Source organism: Chenopodium quinoa, unplaced genomic scaffold (assembly GCF_001683475.1).
Source record: "Chenopodium quinoa cultivar QQ74 unplaced genomic scaffold, ASM168347v1, whole genome shotgun sequence".
NCBI lineage: Eukaryota > Viridiplantae > Streptophyta > Magnoliopsida > Caryophyllales > Amaranthaceae > Chenopodium > Chenopodium quinoa.
Window position 1 is genome coordinate 2,427,687 of NW_018743199.1, and position 24,850 is coordinate 2,452,536.

At 36.1% G+C, this 24,850-nt stretch overlaps 1 protein-coding gene across 1 annotated transcript; it reads right to left on the minus strand.

Moving 5' to 3' along the window:
* Positions 1-220: 220 nt before the first annotated feature.
* On the minus strand, positions 221-24,850 carry LOC110733460 (anaphase-promoting complex subunit 1-like). The gene is made up of 37 exons (XM_021913514.1): positions 24,496-24,850; positions 23,705-23,768; positions 23,130-23,214; positions 22,575-22,849; positions 22,240-22,345; positions 21,983-22,143; positions 21,522-21,709; positions 21,380-21,449; positions 19,640-19,807; positions 17,900-18,387; positions 16,241-16,697; positions 15,735-16,073; positions 14,702-14,785; positions 13,932-14,024; positions 13,689-13,748; positions 12,891-12,989; positions 12,638-12,778; positions 12,306-12,386; positions 11,310-11,381; positions 10,683-10,754; positions 9,886-9,979; positions 9,730-9,818; positions 9,574-9,627; positions 9,374-9,451; positions 7,358-7,479; positions 7,113-7,273; positions 5,804-5,880; positions 5,619-5,732; positions 5,438-5,539; positions 4,220-4,360; positions 3,319-3,492; positions 3,056-3,119; positions 2,814-2,953; positions 2,572-2,723; positions 2,236-2,314; positions 1,947-2,045; positions 221-1,205 (listed from the first exon to the last, which is right to left on the minus strand). Exons 1-37 carry the CDS (start codon positions 24,798-24,800, stop codon positions 819-821), a joined length of 5,535 nt encoding a protein of 1,844 aa, XP_021769206.1. The 5' UTR covers positions 24,801-24,850; the 3' UTR covers positions 221-818.

Sequence of the window (24,850 nt, forward strand, 5' to 3'; positions counted from 1 at the left end):
TATTAATGACAAACATGAAAGTCCAAATCTTATAATAATAAAGGAGGAAGTTTTATATTTTAGTCTTCACTGATAATGATAACTAAAGCTGTTAGTATTGACTATTAGGGAATAGGTAAGCCACATACCTTCTAGTTTTCTGATAAATCCTACAAAACTGTAAGAACGAAAGATAGCAAAAGGATTACAGTATTGCTCAGAAAATAAAAGTCCTCATTCATTTGATTGAATTGACTTTTTTTTATTAATAGATTATCGTAATTAAATATACGAGCAGTCAAAACAAATGCTAAAATTCACAATTAATTAATACAGTAGAGAAAAGTAGACTAGTACTCTAGTAGTAGACAAATATTTCAACCAAAAATGTAAATAACATTTTTTTTTTTCTTTCTAACTTCCTAGCTTCTTTTTGAAGAGTTGAATTACATTAGTCTCCACTTCTGGAGACAGAAGTCCTAAAATCATCAACTCCTACTTCCTAGAATACATCGGCAGCATTGGCCCTTGAATACAATGCACAACCTAAACTACACTCGAAGATACATCAGGGTTATGTACATTGTCAGGCTCTTGATCCCGGTCACCCGGAAATAGAAGGCATGCAGTTTGAGTCAACAACAAATTCGTCATTGTTTCAAACAGAAAATTTACCTTAAGCCTAACAAACTATACATATTTTACAAGCATATGTATTGCCTGTACAGAGGACAGCTCAGCCCCCAATAATGCTTTGGAACTTTGGAAGAGCCCATCTTAGGCTCACCACTTACAGTGACTAACTTAGTACGACATGGGAATACCTTGAAAGCCATGACCTAACCAGAAATTAATAATTTATCTATCTCAGAAATCACCCGGATATGAATCCGAGGAAATACTAACCTCAACAGAGGAGCTGCAGAGGATGTCTTGAGCTTAGGCTTCAATCTCTCCATAGTTGTTTGGATTACAGATGGGGACGGTACACAAAACCACTGAAGGTACCAAGATAAAAGTATTGAACATTTTTTACCCCAGAGCTTGTCATCTGGCCATTTTCCAGAAGTCAAATAATTATGTAAATCAGTTTGCATTTCATGGGAACAGCTGAAGAGCTCCTCTACGCGCTTCCTCAGAGACCCAAGAAAACTTGATTGAACAATGCCATCTCTTGAAGAGGATAATCTTCCTCTTAGCAAGGCCTCATTGTAAGCTACTACAAGCTGCATTGATAAGAAATTCGTATAAGTATTACATGATGAAGTATAAAGATCCATATTCCATACCATAGCCTAGTAGGCCTTAATATAAGTACTCTTGACAAGTTAGAGTGCCTCCAGGTTTAAAAGAGAAATAATATGTTCCCTCATCCACTGACAGCTCAGGGTGGACGAGAATATGGAAGATTAAAGATGAATAGTAGACAATATGTAAGAAAGGCTTATAAGTGGAAATAATGCCAGGGTAATGTGCAAGAATGAGCAGTTATTGGGCATATGGGCTGTGTAAGTGTGTAACAGGTACTCATTATCCAAGTTGCTGTACATAAGAGGACTCCAAACCAGGGAGAAGCTGTGCAGGATAGGGATTTTGCTCCCAGGAAACAGTCATAAGCACCTAATTATAATAGACAATTTGCTTTAACAGTGTCTAGGCATCAAATTTCCTACAGCAGGCTGAGCTATTATTTTGATCTTGTACAGGAAGAAGAGATGCATATGATTTATGTTCAAGAAGCACGGTTGCAGCCGTGGTCTATGCTATTTGGCAAGTCCAAAATGTAGCTCCTTGGAATGAGAAAGTAGACAGAGTAGAGAAAGTGATAATACACTATGAAATCCAGAACTGATTATCTCTTAGCAAAGTAAATCAGTAGAATGGGTTGGACGTGGCTATGAACAATCCCATAATGTATAAATAGTAGACACTGAGCGATAAACTGCAGTATCTGGTGAAGAGATTACCTTTAAGCTAGATATGAAGAGGGAATCAAAAAAGGTGACGATGTTGCCTGAAACCTGGTCAGTCATTGCTCTAATCATTGTATACAAAGACATGTAGACCTGCATAGTGTTCAGCTTAACTGATTAAAATACAACACACAACCAAAAAAAAAAAAAACTGCAACTATTCCTAGTACCCTGCCAGCTATAATAGTAGAGGTAATGGAAATATAAGCTGCAAATCCAAACAAAGTTTATTGTACTACAACTGTGATTTATAGTATGGAAAAAAATAGCAGACAAACTATACCTGCAAAAGAGCTGGTCTGTCCTTGCTAACACACTCAAATAAAACTTGCAAACAAAATTCCTGGAAATCAACATCTGACCTGTTGCCCAGACAAACAAGCAGTTAAATACCAATAACACATATTCCCAACTAAGACAAGGAAATAGGGACCTGAGAGAGACAGTCTTTCAGCCATCATAAGAGCAAGGTTAAGCATATTTACCCCAATAAAGAATAAACCAAATAGAGAAAGAAAAAAAAAAAAAAAAAAAGAAAAAAAAAAGGGATGATTTTGACAGATTAAATAAACGGTACCATGTACACACACTGTTACATCATTCACATGTACACATTTACCTTCTGTTCCAGGAAGAGTCACAGCAAAGCTGAGCAAAAGCAATTAAGCTTGGATCAGATGAAAATGTGCTGACCAGGTGATCAACATTGCTGGAACTTGGCTCACTATTGATTTTGGGAGTGTAACCTCTCATGCTTGTCAAACTAAATGCCTGCACAAGGATAAAGAAGCAAATGTCGAGAGTTGAGATGGGCTGATAAGGAGAAGTTTTTTTTTTTCCCCTCTCCCCAAAGAAAAATACCTTGTTCATGGCTCGTGATATTAAGGACTGACATCCAACAGGATCATCCACATAGGAACATGCTCCAACCTTTCTTTTGATATAAAGAACACCGGAATTAAATGGGTGATTTTTGTCACCAGAAAGCCACCAAGGTTTATCTGTGTGAAAAAAACACCAGCTACAAATTAAATTATTATTATTGAAATTATTTCAATAAATTCAATGTTTGAAAAAACTAAGCAAAAAAGCATACATACTACCTTCAGGAGTAAGCTCTATTACTAGGGGCCAGTACCGTGGACCACAAACACGAACACTTTTAAGCTGAAAGCAACAGAACCCTGAGGTCAAACTTGGGGCTTTCTAGGAATATTGTGATGATGAATTAGAATTAGTTAACTACAGAAGAATATTAACTCTAAAATGAACTTGCTTTTTTGAAGTTTTCCTTGTCTTGTTCAACAGCATCATTATTATTATTTACCAAGTTGTTAATAGCTAAGAATGATACTTGTAAACTTACAATGACACGTTCTGGAAGAAGGCAAGGCGTGACTTCACAAAAACTTGTCTCTGCATTATGTTCAGTTTCTTTAACAGTAATTTCAAGAGGGGCATAGACTGGTAAGCCAGTGTCAACATCAACTGTTTGAATCCAGCGAGCTTCAGTTGCAAGTACATAGAAATGCCTGTATGCCTGAGAGAAAGCAAGTGCAATATCTCAGATGAGCAATAATCTTGTTGAACAAATGCCAAAAATAATCAAGTAATACAAAATAATATAGTATTTTATTTTTTTGGTAAAAAAAGGAAAATAAAAAAAAAAATCAATAGTTGCATTGCATGCTGATCTGTAAGGTAGACAAATTGTGCCAATGAATCACAATATGGTTTCAGTTGAGTCACGCACATCTGATATGGAGAAATCAATGGAAATCCTATGAATGAAGGCATGAAGCTAAGGATCCTGAAGCCCAGGTTTATTTTTAACTTATGGCTGAACTGCTTAAAGATAAATTCTTAACGAACAAATCAGATGAGGAGGCAGTAAATGACACAGGAGCTAATACAATGAAGGGAATTATCTCTGGCAGAAATAGAGAGAAGAGGACAAAAAAGAGTTGCTACAGCTGAGCATAATGAGGATTGAGGTAAGGACAGAAGAGTGTTATTTTAGAACCCATTGACTGTCATTAAATGTATGTTTCAGGAATTTAAACATTCCAAATATGGCTGCAAATCAAAGATGGCAGACAACATGGTCTTTTCCTTTTCAGCAGATATAACTATTAACCTAGTAAAGAGTGAAGATTTTTCCAAGGCAATAGTTTGTGGTAGGAATATACTGCTCCTTTGTATTAGCCTGGACAGCATCAACCATTGCCATTGCAAAATTTTCATCCTAACTAAACCAACAAATTTACCTGGAGGTGGCAGCGATTGTCATTTGTTCCAATAGGAAATCGAGGATAGAGAGTAATCAATAAAGCTGCAATAGCACTCTTACTAGAAGAAAACGAGCGCATTCCTCCTCCAAGAAACAAAAAGCCAATTGCCAAGCTTACCTATATCAAGGCAGTGGAATAAGTATAATTAGTTTGAATATCTCGAAGACTACAACCACATCAAAAATATCTATCCCTGAATTATTTTTCAGATGATTAGCAGGAAGATACAACAATAAATCTATTTGGAGACCAATTCTTTAAATAACAAGATATTAAAGGAAGAAACATTTAGAGGACTATATAAAAAGGAGTGCCATTTACAGTGTCGACCAAGTTCATGGAACAGTACAAACTCAGGGCTTTAAGTGGCACTATTGCAAAGGTGCAAACCCCTCATGATAACTACACATAGTTTACTGAAAGTGTTTTACGGAGTCTCTAGCTGTACCATGAAATTTTTAAAAACATAGCATTTAGATCATGTAGAAAGGCATAAGATATAAATACCCCATTTTGAAAATACTGGCAAGTTTTTAATAGCCATTAATATACCCTTTCAAAACAAACAGTATGCAGTTGGCATACCTCAAAGGTAAAGATCATTTTTTTACAAAATCATATAGCTGCCACAATATGTTAAGATATGTCAGACTGATATGAGGCCAGAATTACTTTAAATGCTAATTGTCTAGTAATACAAATTGTCAATTTTAGTGATCGTACAGGCAAGAATGAAATGATCATTAGTCCTTGGGCATACAAGACCGTTGCAATACAAACACCGACCCTGCCTTTCACCCCTGAATAAAATCCCCAGAAAAAAGCTCAGAGAACAGAGCTCTAGCATGTCGAGTTAACTTACATTTTCATAACACACTAAGAAGTATCACTAAGAAGTATGAAGTAACAAGCAGAACATCTTATCCAGAAACGCTCCCCGACCGGTTGTGATGCATTGTTTTAGTTGTTTTCTATGAAGTATGTTTCTAAATTCTCATTGAACAGCTAAAATAACCGGCAAAGGCTAAAAATAAAAAGAGAGAAAAAAAGTGACAGACACAGATTCTCCAACAGGAGTGGCACTGAGAATGCAAACTCAGCAAATACAACAGCAAGAGGCCAAGAGCAACAAACGAGATACGTAGAGTCTACAAATATCAGAACATCAACTGCCAACAAACAAATAACACTTACAGCCATTTGAGTCCCAAAATTAGCTTGTCCATCAGAAGAATTTCGACTGCGCAGAAACCTGAGCAATCTAAATGTCTGCAGGTGCCCAGAACCAGCCATAACCTGCTTCAAAAAGACAGTATCACATTGCATGTAAAAGTAGGCAATACTGCAATCTCAATATAGAAAGTAAAATTGTTACCAAAGCCAAGGAAAGGACAGCAAGGTGGAGGCATATTTCTAATGTGCTCCGGTCAACAAACTTTAACAACCCTCTGGGAAACATACTTCCAGCTGTACCAGAAACAGACTTAATCTGCAAAATTTAAACACATGACTTAGAATGAGCTGAAAGGCACAGTAAAATATGAGAAATAAGATAAAGACCTCATTCAGGAAGTAAATAGCGTAGCTGTATAGCAACTCCTGAGCGTTGGCATTTCTTGATCCAGCGTACTTCAAACCTGCCATAAAAATAGGGAATTGATTTTACAGAGGGGAAAAAAAAAAGAAAAAAGAAAAAAGAAAGCAAACAAACAAACATCCCCCAGGAAAGGATATGACCAATTGACAATATAAGACATATTGGATAGAGTTAGAAATATCTTCGTGTGTCCAGGCAAGTATCAGAATATAGAATTCTAACATCTCGACAAGTCTTCATAACCTTAATTCACTTCTTCATTTCATATGGAAACTGCAGAAGTGCAGATAGTTTACTGTTCTTTTTACTGAGTCATTGCTGCAACACAAGTTCACATCAAGCCATTTTCATGAAGGATTTGGCAAATACTAGTTCCCTAAGATCTAGTGTAAAATTTCACTGATATTTCAAGAAGTGCTCCACGTACAAAAGTACTCCCTGTGTTCTTTTTTACTTATTTTTTATTATGCAACACTTCCCTTATATATATATATATATATATATATATATATATATATATATATATATATATATATATATATATACACTCATACTTTATTGATATACACTCATACTTTATTGATATTTGTGCTCTCACATCCGTTACTTTTAAATAAATTATCACCCACTATCTCTTATTTATGTAAAATTCTCCAACAAACCCCACTTACAAAAAAAATTTAATAAATTCAACTAAACCACAAAAAATTCCACGTAGATCAAAGTATTGCATTTAAAAATAAAAAATAAATAAATAGGAGTATACCACTATTGAGAGATACTGCAGATATTTAATATAAAGATGGGGCACAGCTGAGATAACTGGAGGGGTGAGACAGAAAAAGTTGAAACCATATTACGATACAGTTATAGATCATATGCATCCTATAAGATAAACTGATACAATAAAAAAAATATGCAGTGGCTCCAAGCTGACATGTTTAGCATCAGGTTTGTTCTTTTAATTTATTTTGTATCTTCACAAATAAATGAGCCCTGGTAGCATAGCCAGAAAAAATATAAACGACAAGATGAAGAAAGGCAACCAAAAAAAGCTAGAAAAATAGACACCCAAAGTTGATGTTAGTTTAAGAAAAAATAAATAAATAAATAAAAATTTACAGCATCATCAGAAAAAGGAGATGCAAAATATAGTTTACACCACCACAAGGTTAAGTGCAAGAATATGCCACAATTAAATAAGAAGTAATTTACAGCATGATATTCAGTTCCATATTAAAAAGGGAAGAAAGGATCATCAACCTAACTTACCAAGAGATATACATGATCCGGCTACAATATTCACGTATGCTTGGACTATTGCTTCTTCATCCACCTCATCCATATCATTCCGTTCATCACCAAGAGCCCCTATACCTTCTTTCACGATCTGAGGAATCTGAGACTCAACCCATTCTTTGGTCGGGTTAACCCTGCATGTGTTCAGAAAGACAGCTTGTTAAGTTTAAATGTATGATCAATCCTCCCATTCAAAAGATTCTTTTGTAGCATCAAACCTGCTCCACATTATCAAATTGTGAGCAATAACACGAAGCATAATGAAGTCAGGCCTCAGATACTGCAGCTCAAAATTTGTACAGGGAACGGAAAGTCTGGAAACTATCACTTCTGATTCAGTCTGAAAGAAGAAAAATTCAAGCCAAGTTATATGGTGTGGCAAGTTTGCAGATCATATGAGCAATTTTAGATTTTTCGACATATCATGTCATATATGTAAAAAAAAAAAAAAGTCGGTGTAATAGCTCCATTGCCTCCATACATATCTCCACCACAGGAAATAAAAACAAGATATACACACACAATCAGGGTCGCTACTAAAGCATCATCCTGAATGGAAATATCTTGAGCAACAGCAAAGAAAGGAAATTTTAAAATATTAATCGGCTTGGTCAAGTGTAAGATGAATCTATTGGCATTTTGGTGGTGCAATTGGAAAGACAGAAACCAAAGGAGCTTTCTAGACAAGGTTCTGAGAGATACTTGATATTTTTTTTAGGAAAAATTAGAAATAATAATCCCAACTTTCATCGATTTTGTTCAAACAATCCCAACTTTGGATTATTCCAGAATAATCCGAACTTTGGGGGTTCCTCTTTTTCTTCAATCCCAAACCGGTCAACGAAAGTCATTGACCTATTATTTCAGGTCACTTGACACATGTCAAGTCTTGATTGGTCAAAAACTTAAAAAAAAAAAAAAAAAAAAACAAATACAAAAAAACAAAAAATAAAAAAAAAACCAACAGCCTCCCATTCCCCCACCAGCCTATGCCGCCTTCGCCACCACTTCCCCCACCAGTCGTACGCCGTCGCGTCTCCCCTCCCACACAGAACCGCCGCATCACCCCTTGCCACCTAGGACCGCCGAATCGACATTTTCCCCCCTCCCCGAAACCCCCTCTCACAACCCCACATAACCACCAATGAAACCCTTCCCCACTGCCAAAAATCCCAAATTGCTCCTCCCACCACCTCGAAACCCTAGCGGCTAGAGTTTTCGATGGTGGGGGATGGGTTTTTGGTGATTTTCGAGGGTAGGGGAGGTGGTTTGAAGGGGTTTTCGAATAGAGGAGGAAGAAATTTAATTTCAAGGGAAAGAGTGGTTGCCAGAAAACGAGAAAGGGAGAAGGAGGGAGGTTGGGGGATCGCAACACCGGCTCATAAGGAAGGGAAACCGGCGGAAAGGAGGGGAATCAGCGGCGGAGGGGGGTGGGTAATAGCAGCAGCCGGTGGTTTTTGGGGTTTAGCTGGTGGCTGAATCTGGGTTTGGGTTTTCAGGGAGGAGTTTTATTGGTAGTTGCGTAGGGTTTTGGGGACGGTGGTGTAGAGCGGACGCCGGGGCGGCTACTCTGCTGGTGGGGGAGATACGGCTGTCGGCGAGGGAGGTGGCTGGCTGGGCGGGTTGCTGAACTGGCTGGGTTTCAAAATGGGTGGGTTTTTTTTTTGGTATTTTAACCAATTAAATCGCGACACGTGTCAGTTAAACACACACAAAAAAAATTCAACCCATTCAACCGGTAACCGGTATTTGGGATTGAAGAAAAAAGAAGACCCCCAAAGTTCGGATTATTTCAGAATAATCGAAAGTTGGGATTATTCTTCCAAAATCGATGAAAGTTGGGATTATTATTTCTAATTTTTCCTTTTTTTTATCAGTTAAATTGGTTAACTGCATATAGTTTTTGTCCTTACTCTCCTTAGCCTTCCTCTGGTATATGGGACACTTCATTGGTCTCTCTCAGATGGAATTCTTAAAATCCATGCACCCCCTGTGTGTTGCAACATTATGGAACAGAAGTATATGTTGTCCTCGCAAGTAACTAGTTTACATTATATCTAACGACAAATACAGCTCAAAATATTATCTGCAAATGAACGGAGTTGCAGGATATCGTAGGTTGTTCTCAATCAACTTGTAGAAAGCGAGATGCATTTCATGCATGATCATAATAAGACAATTTATCAAGACAGTAATTAATCTGGCTCACTAGATTGAGTTTGCGAAATTCATACCTTCAAAAACAACAACGCTAAAGCAATTATAGCCCCAGGTGCAGTGACATCTACATTGACAGGAACACCATCCAACATCTGCTTAGATAACCCAAAGAGGAAAATTTAGCGTATACCTCAAATGTCAAGGCATGTACAGTTAAACAATGAAAAATCCCACAATTATGCCATCGCATCCAACGCCTTTTTTTTTTAATTACCTGTCCCATACCCCTGCCATGCTCATCTGTCACTGATGTCAAAAGAGACTTTTCCTGAAAAAATAGATTGGTAGCAAATCAAAGGATTAAAAAGGTTCAAGCTGCATCAGGTTTAGTAAATAAAGATAGAAAATCAATGTGGCATAAGAGGATTACCTGACGAGATACATCAAATTTTTCTCCAGCATAGTGGAACAATCGATCGACCAACGTATCCATGCAAGCGAATTTATCCTCTCCACGACCTAGAATTGGACAGCACACATAAGCAGGAATAGGTGATAAAAGAGAGCTCGGTCTAATTATTCATACCCAAAGCAACAAGTCCAAGTGCAAATCCAGCAGAAACAGCATAGCCTTCCCTCTCAAGCACATTATCACCGCCACTTCTACGGCCTATTTCAGCCTGCAAAAGAACCAATTAGTTATGGACAATAATATGGTTCTTTTGTGTTGGAGATGCATGCTTTTAGTGGTTCTTTGCAATTAAGAGGACTGGCTATAGGATGCAGCAAAGGCTCAAAATGTAAAAACAACCTTAAGTTACACTTCATATTTGAATCAAAAGAATTATCTCACTCTTCCCACCCCAAAGAAAAACACTCAGGACTTCCCTGACTCCCTGAGGTAGATCTAGGGACCTCCAAATTTAAGCAAGCTTACCCTAGCTGTTTGATTACAGTTAGAGATGCAAAGGACTAATCATCAACAGACACGAGCACGTACAGAAAACAAACAATAAGCACTTTTAAAAAATAGCAGTTCTGCAGTTGCAACAAAATTTGTGGAACCAATAAACACGACACTTTAGTCAAAAGGAGCCTTTGGTCAGTCCAGACAGAATTGGAACCAAAGGAAAGCGAGAACAAAATTACACTCAGTTAATGTTCTTATAACAAGAAGAGTAACAAACTTGAGGAAGATATTGTAACCTACTCTGGGAGCCGCGGCATGGTTAGTAAAGATTGGAAATGCATGCTACCTCAAAAGGGCGAAATAAGATCTTTAAGTAATCATGCCTCAACTGAATAGTTATACATATATACATATATATATATATATATATATATATATATATATATATATATATATAAAGATGATGTAATTACCAGAAGAAATTGCATAGTCTGAGGATGAGCAGATCCTTCAAAAAGGAGGCCGAGAGACATCAATGCAGCTGACTGTGAAACCATATGAAGAAAAGAAATGAGGAAGCAAAAAACTAAGGACCCACCAAAAATATTAGCAACTACATCATTCAGGAACCACCTAAGCTTGGTATATGCAACTATAGTACTATTTGTGGAAAGAATATAATACACAAGCAACAGATATCAGACACATGTCTGTAGTGCAGTACATAAAGAATTTGTATTTTCAGCAACCTAAATGTTGTACTCTATAAGCTAGTTGCACTATGTCAAATATAACTATCAAGGTTTTTTTTTCACCCACAAGAATAAAACAAAATAACTATTAACTCATCTACTTTTTTTTCAAAAATATCAAGGAGCAGCCTCATAACAAACTTAAAGGACGCAATCAGGGATGCACCAACTATTGTAAACAGATTTATTTCATCTATGATCTTACTATATACATTTTATTGTTTAAATCAAATGCTTCAAAGGGTCATGATACCACATCAAATTTCCAGAAATATAGGTCCACCAGCTACAAACTGTAGAAGAATGACATATATCCTGCAAAGCATAATATAATGACAAGAAAAATACCTGCAGAACTGTAGGAACTTCTAGCTCTGGAAAGGAAGACGGATGACGGGCAGGTAAGTGAACGTAGAAGGACTGCGAAAAACATATAAGTAGCACCATAAGTCCATAACATAATAAGATTGTTCAACGTCTATACATTCAGATGCAGATACAACAGCACAATTCAAGATGGGGAAACCACAGAAGAAGATGGCGTAAGAGATTTAAAATGTTAACTTAAGAGTTAAATAGCAATAAACTTATTGAAGTAGAGTCCATACTAATCTAAAGTATGTCAGTATATGCAAATGCAGTTGTACTTTCGATTCTGCAAATTCTAGAAGGGATGATTAATGTTTCAGATGAGAACAACAAAAATGAGTATTTAACATCATTAACTAATTACAAGCATCATGATTAAATTAGCATGGATTAAAGAATAAAAAAACTCGTTAGAAATGTATTGATTAGGAAGATGTCAAAGGAACGTATATGAAACATCTGGATGGAAACACTTGGATATTTCAGAAATTTTACACCTTCATGGATGCTACAGAAGGTGGCTTTTGCATTAGGGATCTATCTGGTGTCTTTGCTTCTAACTTCTTTTAAAAAGATATTTGTATATAGATGCAATGCACATTTTTTCCTTTTTAAGAGCTACATAAGGGGATTTGAACATCCTGAACAAGTCATCCATGTCACTTAAAGAGGTTCACTTCTCTAAATTCTAGTTATTCTACCACTCCACTGGGCTCATTCTAGAAACAGACTAAGGGGCAAGGGCTCTGCACTAGGATTCATTTTTTGTGACTAGTGAGCATCAGACCTTGTGCTTCTAAGGCATCTTAATAAAATATTTTATTGCATGCAGGGTAGTATATAATTTGTTTTACTATGACTTTCTTTACTGGGGGAGGTGAGTTATGAATCAGTGAATTCAGAAGATCAACAGAAGCATAAAATGCATATGAATAAAGAGTCCATTAAATTAATTTATTAGTTAAAATGTATCACCTTTGACATTGTTGGCTCCATAGTGCCCCTGTATGATGCTGCAAGGCCAAGCATTAGCCCCACAGTTGTGCTTTCATGTCCCTAACATGAAGCAAAATTGTGGTTAGTAAAAATACTGTACGGTTCAAGCCGTTCAACCATCAACCTGGTTTATATTCTACAGCAGGCAAAATCCTCAGGAGCTTAGGCCCACAAGTCATACTTATTGGATACTTGCCTCATGCTGCCTGAGCATGGCCTAGTTTTGACATAATAATATTGAGTAACATTTTTATAGTACAAAAATAAAATAATATTGCTAGTGATTTAAAAAATTTACCTACATAACATACCTTATTATAGTACTGAAATATGTCATTTATTGTTAAAACAGTTAAGTGTCCATGCAACCCCAGTGCAAAAAGAAGACCTGCATGGATAGCATTTGGCTCCTCGGGCCTGTTATATATAATCCAAGTCCTAGACACTCTGCCCTGCAATAAGAAGTTTATTATATCTATATTCGTACTGCATTTTATAAGACCCGTACATCAGATATAAGTGATGAGGAAAAGACATCTCAGGGAAGGAAAATCTCAAACATACCTGAAATGGTGCAAGCCTTAAACCAGCAGCAACTGCATTGTGAAACTCAGGCCAAGCTCGAAGTTCTTGCAAATTCCGTATGTTTGGATCTAAATTGACCTGACAAAAAAAGGTTTTTTTGTAAAAAAAAATAGGGTAATTAAGAAAGCCAAGATTTGCACAAAATTTAGGGAAAATAAGAGCCAACTCATTAAGGGGGCAGCACTTAAAGACAACAATTCCAATATTTCATGCTTCTAGCAAAAATTTGCAAAACGTGAAGAAAAAAAAAAGAAGGGTGACAGAGAAATGAATATGAACCTATGATGACCACCCAATGCTAAAAGATGTATATAATTTCAGATTAAATAAGCCAAACATATAATGAATCAATATCAAAGATCCTTAAGAATACAAGTATCACATTTATGCGAAAATATTTATTTATAACAGAAAAATTGGGCCATATGGCCCAGATGGGCCAGATCAGTCATTGTTATTTTGGAACAAATGATGACCTGCTTCAATTGAAGTTCCAAAGCTTTTTAAACAGTAACATGGCAATTAGAAGAGCAATCATGTAATTGATAAGCAAAGCCTTGCAAGAAACATGAAAAGTTATATCGCTAAGTGAGGCAAAGACATGGCTGCCAATGGATTAAAAAGCAGCTAATCACATTTTCATGGAAATCACCACAGAGAACACATCTGGAAAGAGGTATATTTGAAATTAAATCCTCTTCAAAAGAAAAATAAATGAATCAGCTTGCCAACAAGAGTTTGGAAAAAATTATCAAATTTAGTTTCATCACAGCATACAGTGGCATTCTGCTGAGCAGGCAACCGTCCAGCCAAAACAAGCTTTGGTACTGTGAGTGCCTGCAAAAGAATTTGGAAAGTCATAAACAAGCAACATCTACCACAAAAGAAGGGAGTAACCAATAACTACAAAAACTAAGTATTAAAAATATATACTAATTCAAAAATAGAAGAAAAAAAAAATGAAGACTTGAAAACTATAACTACAGCTTTTATTGATCTTCAGCATATAAACATAAGTACCTCGGTCAAAAGGGTGCATGAAGTTGCCAAAGTAAATGCTCCACGTCCAAGTGGAAGTGCAGTCGTCCTTTGGGAAAACTGCCATAGCTGAGCCTTAACAAGGATAATGAATAAATCAGTCTTTCTGAATATATCTTAACAATATAATAATTTTAGAAAGAAAGGTTGTGAATTGTGTAGAAGCCATTGTTTTTATGAGAGAGAGAGTATGCACAATGCATTAAACAAATTTGACCAGTGTTGTTATAGTGTTAGAAAAGCACTTTTTTTAATATACATGTGACACTAACAAGATTCTACATGACTTATTTCCTTGTATAAAATTACTTAATACGGTCAGTTAGAAATTTTTGACATGATCAAATGGAACTAACAAAAAAACTATGTTCCAATGTCACCTTAGATACAGCACCTTGCTCCCTAAATAATGCATCAAGAAAGGAAACTTAAAATAATACCCAATAAGCTTAGCCTCAGCATTCAAAAAATATAATTCTTAGCAAACAGTAAATGGTGTGCCCATAAGAGAAACATACCACCCCACTTATACATTACCAGAACCCTTTTGATTCCAAAACCACTCTACCTAAAAAAGAACTGGAAGTTGGCACAGAAAGACTACATTAAAGGATATCCCGAGAGTTCCTCTATCCTTTTCAAGGTTACCATTTACTGGTATTTTGAAATATACTCCTTCAAAGATTTGAGTATTTGGAACAGCATATGTGTTTAATAGAGGGAATATGTATTATATGCTAGTATAACCTTACCTGTTGAAGCTCTTGGTCTGATGCAGTGGGATTAATAGATGTTTGAATCGCAACAGGTCTTGCAGAGCACAGAAGACGTCTGACCTGGAAGAGATGATTCATAATTAAACATATCATCACATCTGAAGGGAAAACAGTAAAAGGACTGCATAAGCATATACTACTTCCATTGTTTCACTATGCATCTCATATATTCCTATTTGTTGTTTCAACTTGTAATGTGATGGATGTAGTTACTATTTTCTTTATGCTTTTAAAGCACGACTCCATTGAAACATATTCCTTATGTTCCTTGTTCACTTCCGTATTATATGTCAACTACTAGAATAATAGTGAAGCCAGAGAGTATATAGGAAAAATACCAGTTTTTCTAAAAAAAATAACAATTAAATAATTACCAGAAGGTGATAGGGATAAAGAGGATAGTTCCCAACATGCAAAATTAGTTCACATGTTTCACCTTCTTTAAGCAAAAAATTAACATAATCAGACCTTAATCTCCATTGAAATTATTCACTAAAATGCACATCCCTAAACCTTCAGATCTCCTGAAAGAGTATGTAAAAGTGTGAAAACTCCGAATCGTTGTAGGAATCTCCCGTGTGCGTACTAACCCAGTCCCTATGACTATCATCATAGGAAGAAAATGAACAACTTCAAAAAGAGAGGAGAATTACTAGTAGCCTGTAGGCAATCTACATTGAAGAGTTGTCAATTATGGGAATAAAAAAAAAAAAAAAAAAAAAAAGACCATAATGGACAGCAACCTTATAGATCAAGTATTGAAGGTTCAAGTAATACTGTGGCAATCCTAAGGTTAACTATCTTCATGAAGACTATAAACTCAGTAATATAGCAAGAAAAGATAGAGATCATGGCACGGTCAGAAAGGATTCACATCAAATTACTTTCCGGTTACGCAGATAACTAAAGCCATCTATTCTGTGCAATAGAATTAGAGCCAGTTCTCATAACCCCAACACAACGGTCAAAAGCCATGTCCAACCACATTGCAGAAATTTAGATAACTGACCTCATTTAAGCGTAGGTCCCTACCATACCGCAGCTGAGTGCTAGAGTTAAACAAATGCTCCATGCCATCTATTGGACAATCATCAGAAGAATCTATGTTGTCAAATTTGGAAGTATCCATCGCAATTGTGTCTAAGACGGTTGAGGGAATTGTCACAGGCTGTAGATGAAGCATATAAGGTGCAGACATTGAAATCAAATGCCTATTAGATAGAGTCTCAAGCTGTTCAGATTTCTTCAAGTTAGCAACGCAAGACAAAGCTAAATCTTCTCGACCAAGAAGAACGTACGCAGTTGCTGGCCACCCAGTAGGAGGAGACTCCTGGCACTTATCAATAGCCTACAGATATGACATATAAGTAAAACCATGTCAGTAAATTGGAGAGCATGAGAAAACCTAAGATGATATTAGAAGTGCACAACCGCATTAAATACTGTGGTCTCAATGTAAACTAGAAAATAGAATGAAGAAGATTTCAGCATTATTTCTTAACAATACAGACATACATGTCTTAATGGTAATGAGACTCCAATAGGCAATAAATCAAGCTGTTGCAAACCAAATCCTTCAGCAACCATTGCAAGGACCATCTTCTCCTCGAGAGTAGATGATGAACCTGAAGCAATCTTACAAGATACACCAGAAGAGAGCTTCCCTTCCATGCTTTCTGCACCAGATAATAAGCTATAAAATGAAACCACTTTACGAGACCAGCTGACAGCAGAGCTTCCATCCTTACGAGCCAGAGGTGGAATGTCATCACGATTAGCAAAGTTAAGTCCATGAAGCAAACAACTTTCAAGCCATCTATACAAAGATGGGGGGGATCTTGGTGAAGAAGTCCGATTTCCCCTTACTATCTTGGAAAGAAAAGGAAAATCACGTACATAGTGATCAATATAACTCTCCTCTCCCAAAATATTAGCGATTTCACATAGAAGAACAGAAAGGTGCTCCAAATCTCTGCAAGAAATGGCTAAAGATTAATAAAGAATGCCACACTCCTGGTGACAACAAAGAAGGTAACCATCACACATAACTAGAAGCCAATATGTAAAGAAAATTCCACAATCCAACATTTAGCACTCAGTCTCACAGGCGATTTAGAATCAAGTATAAAAAATTTCCCACAATTAAGGTACATGATAGCCACTAAATCACAAACGCTAGGAACTTCTCGAGATTTTGTACACTTGGCAAATTTCTCAAGATTTTATACACTTGGCAAACTTCTCAAAGATTTTATACACTTAGCAAACTTATCAACGGAAATGCCTGCTTTAAACAAAGTCACTGCTCATTTGCTGAACAGAGACTTATCACAGTTGCAGTCATGAAAGCGGTAGCAGTAAAGCATCAAATGTATATTGTTACGATTACTCATACAGGTCACAGCAAAATTTTATAAAGCCTTGATAGGCCTTTTATTGGATAGTATTGACCAGTAACTGGCCTTTAGGAGTCAAACATCAATAGGCAAGCTAAAAACAACCTTACACTCTCACAGCGTGAAATACGCAATGAACATTACCTACCTCATAACAAAATAAGAAGTTCATACAGATTACAGAAAGTGAACATATAACTTAGTTTAAACATTATTTACCTGAATTAAAGTGGGTATTTATATACATTAGAGTGCAAGATGAACCCATCTGATACTCAAGACACAATTCCACCTTTGAGACTAAAATATAGGAAGTAATTCTTTGAGATCACTTTTCTTATTAAAATAGACTACGGCCTTATTCTTTTCACCTTCAAAAATATTTTCAGGAAACTAAGTTCAGATAAGTAGAGATTGCAATTGGTACTATGCGACAGATCCAGGTCGAATCAATTTGGGTGATGAACTATTCATTCGGCTTCAGATCAGCACATATTTGGCTTTATTGTCAATTAGCTTATTATGATAATATATAATTAATAGAGCAACAGACATTATTTTTACATTACATAAGCCGCAAGTATGCAGAAGTACCTCAATAATGCGCAGAGTATCTCTCTGTCCCTAATTGTTTGCTCTATTTGCTTTTTCCTGGACATGAATAGTGACTACAAAAAAGGAAATTGAGCAAACAATTACGGACAGAAGGTGTAGTTCACAAAAGACCTCAAGTCACAGAACACAAAAGGGTTGAGAAAGTTAAGAATTCAGAGTTTACCGCTTTCGAAGATTGATAAGTTTAAGATTTTCATATACTGCATGCAAAGAATCCAGGCATTCAATTTGAAACTTGAAAGAGAAAAGTCCATCTGGGCTGTGCACTTCTTCCCTCTTTGAAGAAGAAACATGATCTTCCAATCTGTCATCCAACCCCTCAGTTGAGATTCCAAGGAAGAAATTACGATTGCAATAATTCTTATGAAATTCACTTTTGACCAGAAACTCCCATGATGAACCGGACACAAGAACAGATTTCGGCTGTGAAGTTGACTGAGACTTCCTGTAAATTTGCATTATGACGCTCTCAAATGATTTCCACTCATCAGCACCAGAATTAGCCTTTGATAAATCAGCAGTCTCAGAATTACCCCAAAAAAACTGCAGGAATAGATTGTAGAAGGAAAAATTAAGGCCTTCAGCCATTGCTGTGATGCAATCATTTGCCAAGGAACTCGAAGGGCTTCTTCGCAGCGCACATCTAAGCATCTGAAGAAATTGGTACACGGTAAAATATCACTTAGAAACTTTAAGAAAGCCAATGTGAACTGAGAAAAAGAATAGACCAGAAGAAACAGGCAATTCTGATACTGCAGAACTGGACATAACAGACACCAGTAAGTTAATAGTTCTCACTGCCACCATGTAGTTTAGATTCTTATTCATGAAAATCTAAGTCTCTTAGTAAGAAAGAAATTATTCTTGCAGAAAGTCTTGCCTCAAAGATCTCAAACAAAAATATAAATTTACATCATTCCATGAGGTTGTAATTTGTAAACAAGCAAAACTGCGAAGAACACAAACTAAAGAAATAAAAACTACCAATCGAAATAAGTAAATTAGATTGTATAGATGATGGTTGTGATCTTAGCTCTAGTAAAATCCACTCATTCTTCGATAGGTGAAAATGTGAAATTCTTGATCAGCTTTTTTCTCTCTAATCTCTATTATTATCACAATGAATTTCTCTGTTAAGCATTCACTCTATTTATTACATCATAAACACATCTTAATTGCTAGAGTTGCTACCCAATGCATCCTCTAACTAACTTTCTATTAAAAGACCCTTCTGCCCTTCCCCTAAATTCTGTATATAGCTTTCATGCAGGATTGACTGCCTTCTCGAATAGGTGAGCTCTTTGCAAAGACCTTATTACGTTCTCAGACATTAGAGCTGCCTCATACATAAATATAAAAAATAAAAAAAAAAATAAAAAAAAAGGTTGGTATCAGCTTCAGGAGTTCATCAACGGATATTTTGATATGAAAAAAAATAAATAAAAAAATAAATAAATAAAAAAATGAAGTAACCTAAGAAAAATGTAATCAGAGAAGCACAACAAATTATCTGTAAAAATCCCATTAATTAACTGACTTTCCATGATAAATAATAAGAACTTTTGAAAAATAAAAACTATCTGCCACAACGTGAATTCTGGAATCCGGAGAAAGACACGTGAGCTTTTTCTGTTCATTTTCCACATATATATAGACTCCGCCAATGACAATATAAGACTTCAATGCCCTTCTAACACTACACAATATGCGTTGTTACTAGTTAACTTCAGCTTTAGCAGAAAAAAGCATGTGCATAACTCCAAAATAGATAGTATCCTATGACCATGCATTCACAAAATAGTAGAATGTTCTAATGTTCTATGCATATTCACTATTCAGAGATTCCATCTGTGGAAAGATATTAGCATATGAAAATACTTTAACATAACAAACTTCTGCATACCTGTCCATTGCTTAAGATCACATTTACTCTTGCCCCAACTCCATCAGCCAATCCTATAATCTTCACATTGTGAATAAATCTTCTCTTTGGAGGATTAATAGTTTCTTTAAGCTGATGATTGCCTAGAAAGAGAGGAAGTGTATATTTACAAAGGCACTGCTTCCCTGACTGCCATTGCAAAAAACAGTAATACATCATAGAGCGCAAAGTAATAATAAGAAAGGATGTAAAACATACAGGATCGAAAATGTCCCTCATAAAAGAAAAGTAACCACAACAAGAAGTCCTAATTTTATTTAACCATCAGTCAAGGACTCAAGGACCCTAAAAAGAAAATTTTGTTTCCCAAAAAATATAGAGGAATTTATACAACAGAAACTCAGGAACAGATCCATTTCAAAATACTCTGCTGTTCAAAAAGCATCTGGAAGAAACAAAACCAGACCAGAACAGCAAACGTTATTTACAGAAAGGCTCGAATAAGCAATTTGTCAGCTAAAGCAGAGAGGAATGTTCTGACCCTGTAGAAGTCCAGAACAAAAAAGTCCTCCACCCTCAGATTAAGTAGTTGTGTTACTTGTCTATATCACATAGTTTTCTAAAGGTCTTACAAATTCTCTTTGTAGATGTAATATGGAGAAAACCTCCATCTAGAACATCAAAAGAATTTTCCAAAGTTAAACTCTTCTAATTCTCACCTCCCTTAATCTTCTCCTGTCAAAATGATATGATATACCAAGCTTGGCATTTAATACATCCTCTTTTCTTTCTAATCCATTGGTATACTCCCCACAATTCCCCTCTTTGGTGTCATTCTTTGTCTGTATAGGGATAATGTATTAGCTGAAGAACTTTTAGTTAAAAATGGAGCACTTAAAGCTTGAATGTTCCCATTACAGGGATGCTTCGTACCAACTCAGTAGCAGCAATGCAATGCATTGAGTGCATATCAAACCATAACACAAGAAATCTTCACTGATCTAAAGACGATGGACTCTAAATGATACAAAATGGGTTATACCAGGTGAATTTGCTCCCACACTACCCCATCTATTTCGTTCTACTCTATGAATACATTGCACTACAGCAGTCGATGAAATGAGACAATGACCATTTGCTATCACCTCATAGATCAGACTCTTAATCCCATGGAGTACATATTCATAATAAATGTGTCATTTCTTCTCTTGCTCCCGTACCTTTCCTTAGCACATTCATCTCAAGCTCCTTGACAGTGAATTGAAAGTTGAAAGTTTGAAACTAGTACAGCCACTATACTGTTTTATTCCAATGGATCTAAATTGTCTAACATCTATTTCTAGAATGCCTTCTACAATAATCCATACATGTTAAACAGTTAAATAGTTATTCAATTTAACTGCTCATCAGAAACTCGGCTTTCAGTCTGTCTGAGGACACATCTTCTCTATGCTTTAAACTGACAACTATCTCATCATTCAACATTTCAACCTCTTTAATAACACAGCAAATTTATAGTACTAATGTCCTTCATGTGGACGCAACCAGCCAGAGTTGAAGTTCACACTTCCACAACTAATCAAAATGACCATATGCAATTGAAAAACAAAGTAATTGTTTCATAAAACAGATCACAAAACCAGAATCATTGAAAGCCAAGAATTACAGGAAACCCAAAAGCGATAATGATGCCAACAAGCATATACTACAATAAAAGTAAATAATAATACTTGAAGGCACACCAAAATACAAGCAACTTACATAAAGAAAAATACTGTTGTCTGAATCCAGAACAAGAATGTCCATTAAAGGAAGCAGCCCGACCTTTGCCCTAGAAAAGACTTGCAATCAAAATACAATACAATATTTAAAATGAACTCATTAGTGTTAGGATATAAACTACCTTGGGCGGGTGACAGCAACAGGTTCGGCTGCAACTGCTTGTATGCTCCAACTCATGTCTGCTTTGACGTCAAAGAGTATATCATCATTAATTTGAACAGTGTGAAGCCTTATGGATAATAACCTTTTCTGTTCTTGGAGAAGGAAACAAATAATAGGTGCTGCATCATCATCGGTGGCTAAAAAGACCTAAAGATGACAAAGATTTAGTTTGCAGGAAAACATAAGATAAGAAATTCTTAACTTCTTCATTCTCGACTGGTGTATATCATTCTATGCTTTTTTGCTGGAAGACCAAAAAATTATCAAGGCAATAAGCAGCATGGTAGATGTATATATTACACAAAGAAGGAAAAGAATCTCTGTGGTGACCATTTTTGCATTCTTTCTTTGTTTTTCATAATGATTAGCTGCACTCAGTTCAAAAGAGCATTTAGAATGGAGAATCAACAAATAAGCAACCTTGGTAGCAGCTGCCTGGTAGCCTTTTGCTTGCCAAATTCTTCGGAATGAGAATTGACATGGGAACACTTCAGTGTGGGCTTCCTGAGAACTAGAAATTACATGCTCTCCAACACAAGTACTGACACTTTCTGCTACCCAAAGAGAGTGTTGTGTCTTCTCTGCAAACAATAGAGTAAAGTCAGAAAACCAGCGAGGTGAAAGCTATTGTTTGTTTATAAATTTAGGAATAAATGAAGAGGCACAAGAATAGAAACCTCTATTATAGGAGGCAATAAGAGGAACACGGTCACTAGTCCAGATTGTTCTCTCATCAAAATCCTTCAATATCTTCAATCCACCTCTTTCATCAACATACACCGGCTGGGTAGTATAAAGAGAATATATTAACAAATATATTACGAATGCATACATGAGGAAGAATCTTCCAGCTTATGAATCACATCACTTAGCCGATAACAAGAAAAGAAAAAGGATAAGCAGGAAAAACAAAAAGGCAGACACAATTAAAAAATATATATATGTTAAAAAAAATAAAAATAAAAACTATATATAATATTAAATGCCAAGGGGTGTTGCCCATAATGCACACCTGGGGTTCTTCAAGTGGATCATTCAATATTAAATGAGAAGACACTGAAGCTGAATTCCCTTGGTCATCAGAGCTAGAAAAGCCAACGATCTGTTGAGGACTTTGTCGGACTTCTCTTTTTAAAAATGTATCCCTGGAACTTAATAAAGGAGCAGAAGATGAGAGAGGCACATAAGTTGGACGATTCCCTTCTGCCGCTTGCTGCACAAGCAGCCCAAATGGAAGCGGCCATATTGAAGTAACTATGCCCGGAAGTGGGACTGATGTCAGCTCCCCTGCAGATAGAGATGTACAGTTAATTCAATTTTCCTTTTCATGTTCAGCTGGAAAACAACAGTTATTTTTCTCACTATTTTTGAAAATCTCATTCAATCCAAGACAGAATGCTTTACTCAGAATCCAGAAGCGCAGTACCAATTTGTTTTGTTGAATTAGTAAGGCTATCATATGAACCAGCTTAATGCTATCCGTAACAATCACATGACTACTTTCCAGATGAAGGCTGTATAATATAGATATAACTTTGAACAGCTAGCTTGGTTTAACAACTCTTACCAGCTGTATTGAAGATTGTCAAGACATCAACTTGCAAAATACACAGTACAGCCTCAGATGAATGAGCCATATGACACCAGCAAGCCTGAGCAATCAGTTTGGACGTCAATTCAAACAGATGTCAGTCCTCCACAAACACACACAAATGAGAGGGGGGTGTGGAAGAGAGAAGAGTAGGAGATGTGAAGTACAAGACTAGTGAAAACTAAGATGTCATACAGCATTGACTGATAAAAAGATCAATGCATCCCAATTCTTAATACTAAAGTCAATGTCCATGTCTCCACGATATACAAGTATACAACATGTAGAAAACAAAGGATTTCAAAGGAATACCTCCATATATATACTCAGCCAGCAATACAGCGTCTTGCAACAAACAAGATAAGACTTTATACCAGACCAATTTGAACATCAGAAAACTTCTAAGCTCTTGCGCTTATATTATCATGTGCTTAATTACAGATGGCTTTGTGAAGCTAAAAAATTTTGCATCCCACTTAAACTAAGAAAGAGTGTTTGCTTTGGTTTAATATTTTAAACAAATTTATAGGAACAGAGAATAGAAAAAATACCATGATTACGGAAGAACTTAGGGTGAATCTCTTGTACACTCGTGAACCCGTAATCCACATTATCCTGTACCCAATAAGATGATTCATTCAGTTACTGCAAAAGGCATGTTTCCAATAATAGATCCGTTGAATCATATGATCAAATGAACGTACAAACCAAACAAAGCAATAAAACTTCTTATTCAGCAAAGGAGATTGTTGTCCACTTTTACTTCCCAAATCATAGCTAATTGTGTCATTCTTCCCCGCTCCTTAACCCCTCTTAACACTCCACCTTTAAGTCACTTTAGTTACATCAAGAGCGAAAAAAAAAGAAGATTACCATCCAATAACAAGCTTCCAATTAACAATTGTTTCAAAATTCTGCTCAACATCATAACCCCTTCCTCTCATAAGTACACCATGAGCTCCCCGAACGACATCAATTGAAGATACTAAGTAAACTTAACAACATTTTCACCAAAACCTTACATTCTATAATTATGAATAGAGAAGTCACTTTTGTTGACAGCTCTACAAATCATCAATGTTATCGTCAAGATTGTTTTTTATGCAAATTGAAATACACCTCGGGTTCACGCTAATTCTAAAGACAACAAATGTTAGCTACTCCTCTTCCTCTGACTTATCCAGTCATCCTACACTCTCTACCATTTATTAATTGGCAAACAATTTGAAACAAAATTACACAAAAACATCTGAATTTTAAATACATTGCAATAAATCAAAGAAACAATAAACCTAACTAAAACCAAAATTAAAATTAATTGCAATAATCTGATTGAAAATACCTATTTCCGCGGATGAAAATCTCATGATCACAACCATCAACCGAAATCGAAGACGAAGCGGAGGAATCGATACCATCGAATTGGTCTCTCTCCCTAGTAACTTCTGGATCGAAGAGGAAGTAATCATACTTATCAGATACATTATCAATTGGCTTGCCATCGAGAGATTCGGCGATTAAGCCAAATGGTTTGAATTCTCCGAGCATAGTGAGTTCTCGAACTCCTTCCGCCAATAATGGTGAGCTCTCCTGCTTGCTCTCCATCTCTCTCTTTCTCTTTCTGCCTCCGTCTTCTTGCTTCAGCATAAATTTTTCGGTGTATATGCTCCCGCTCTTTTTCTCAGTTTTGATTTTTT

Excerpts from the sequence above, each read along its gene's own strand:
- LOC110733460 (XM_021913514.1), bottom strand. The coding sequence starts at position 24,800 with ATGCTGAAGCAAGAAGACGGAGGCAGAAAGAGAAAGAGAGAGATGGAG. Across the intron at positions 7,274-7,357 it reads AATTTGATAATGTGGAGCAG|GGTTAACCCGACCAAAGAAT; the intron begins GTTTGATGCTAC and ends GAACACATGCAG. Across the intron at positions 3,120-3,318 it reads TTCTTCCAGAACGTGTCATT|CTTAAAAGTGTTCGTGTTTG; the intron begins GTAAGTTTACAA and ends TGTTGCTTTCAG.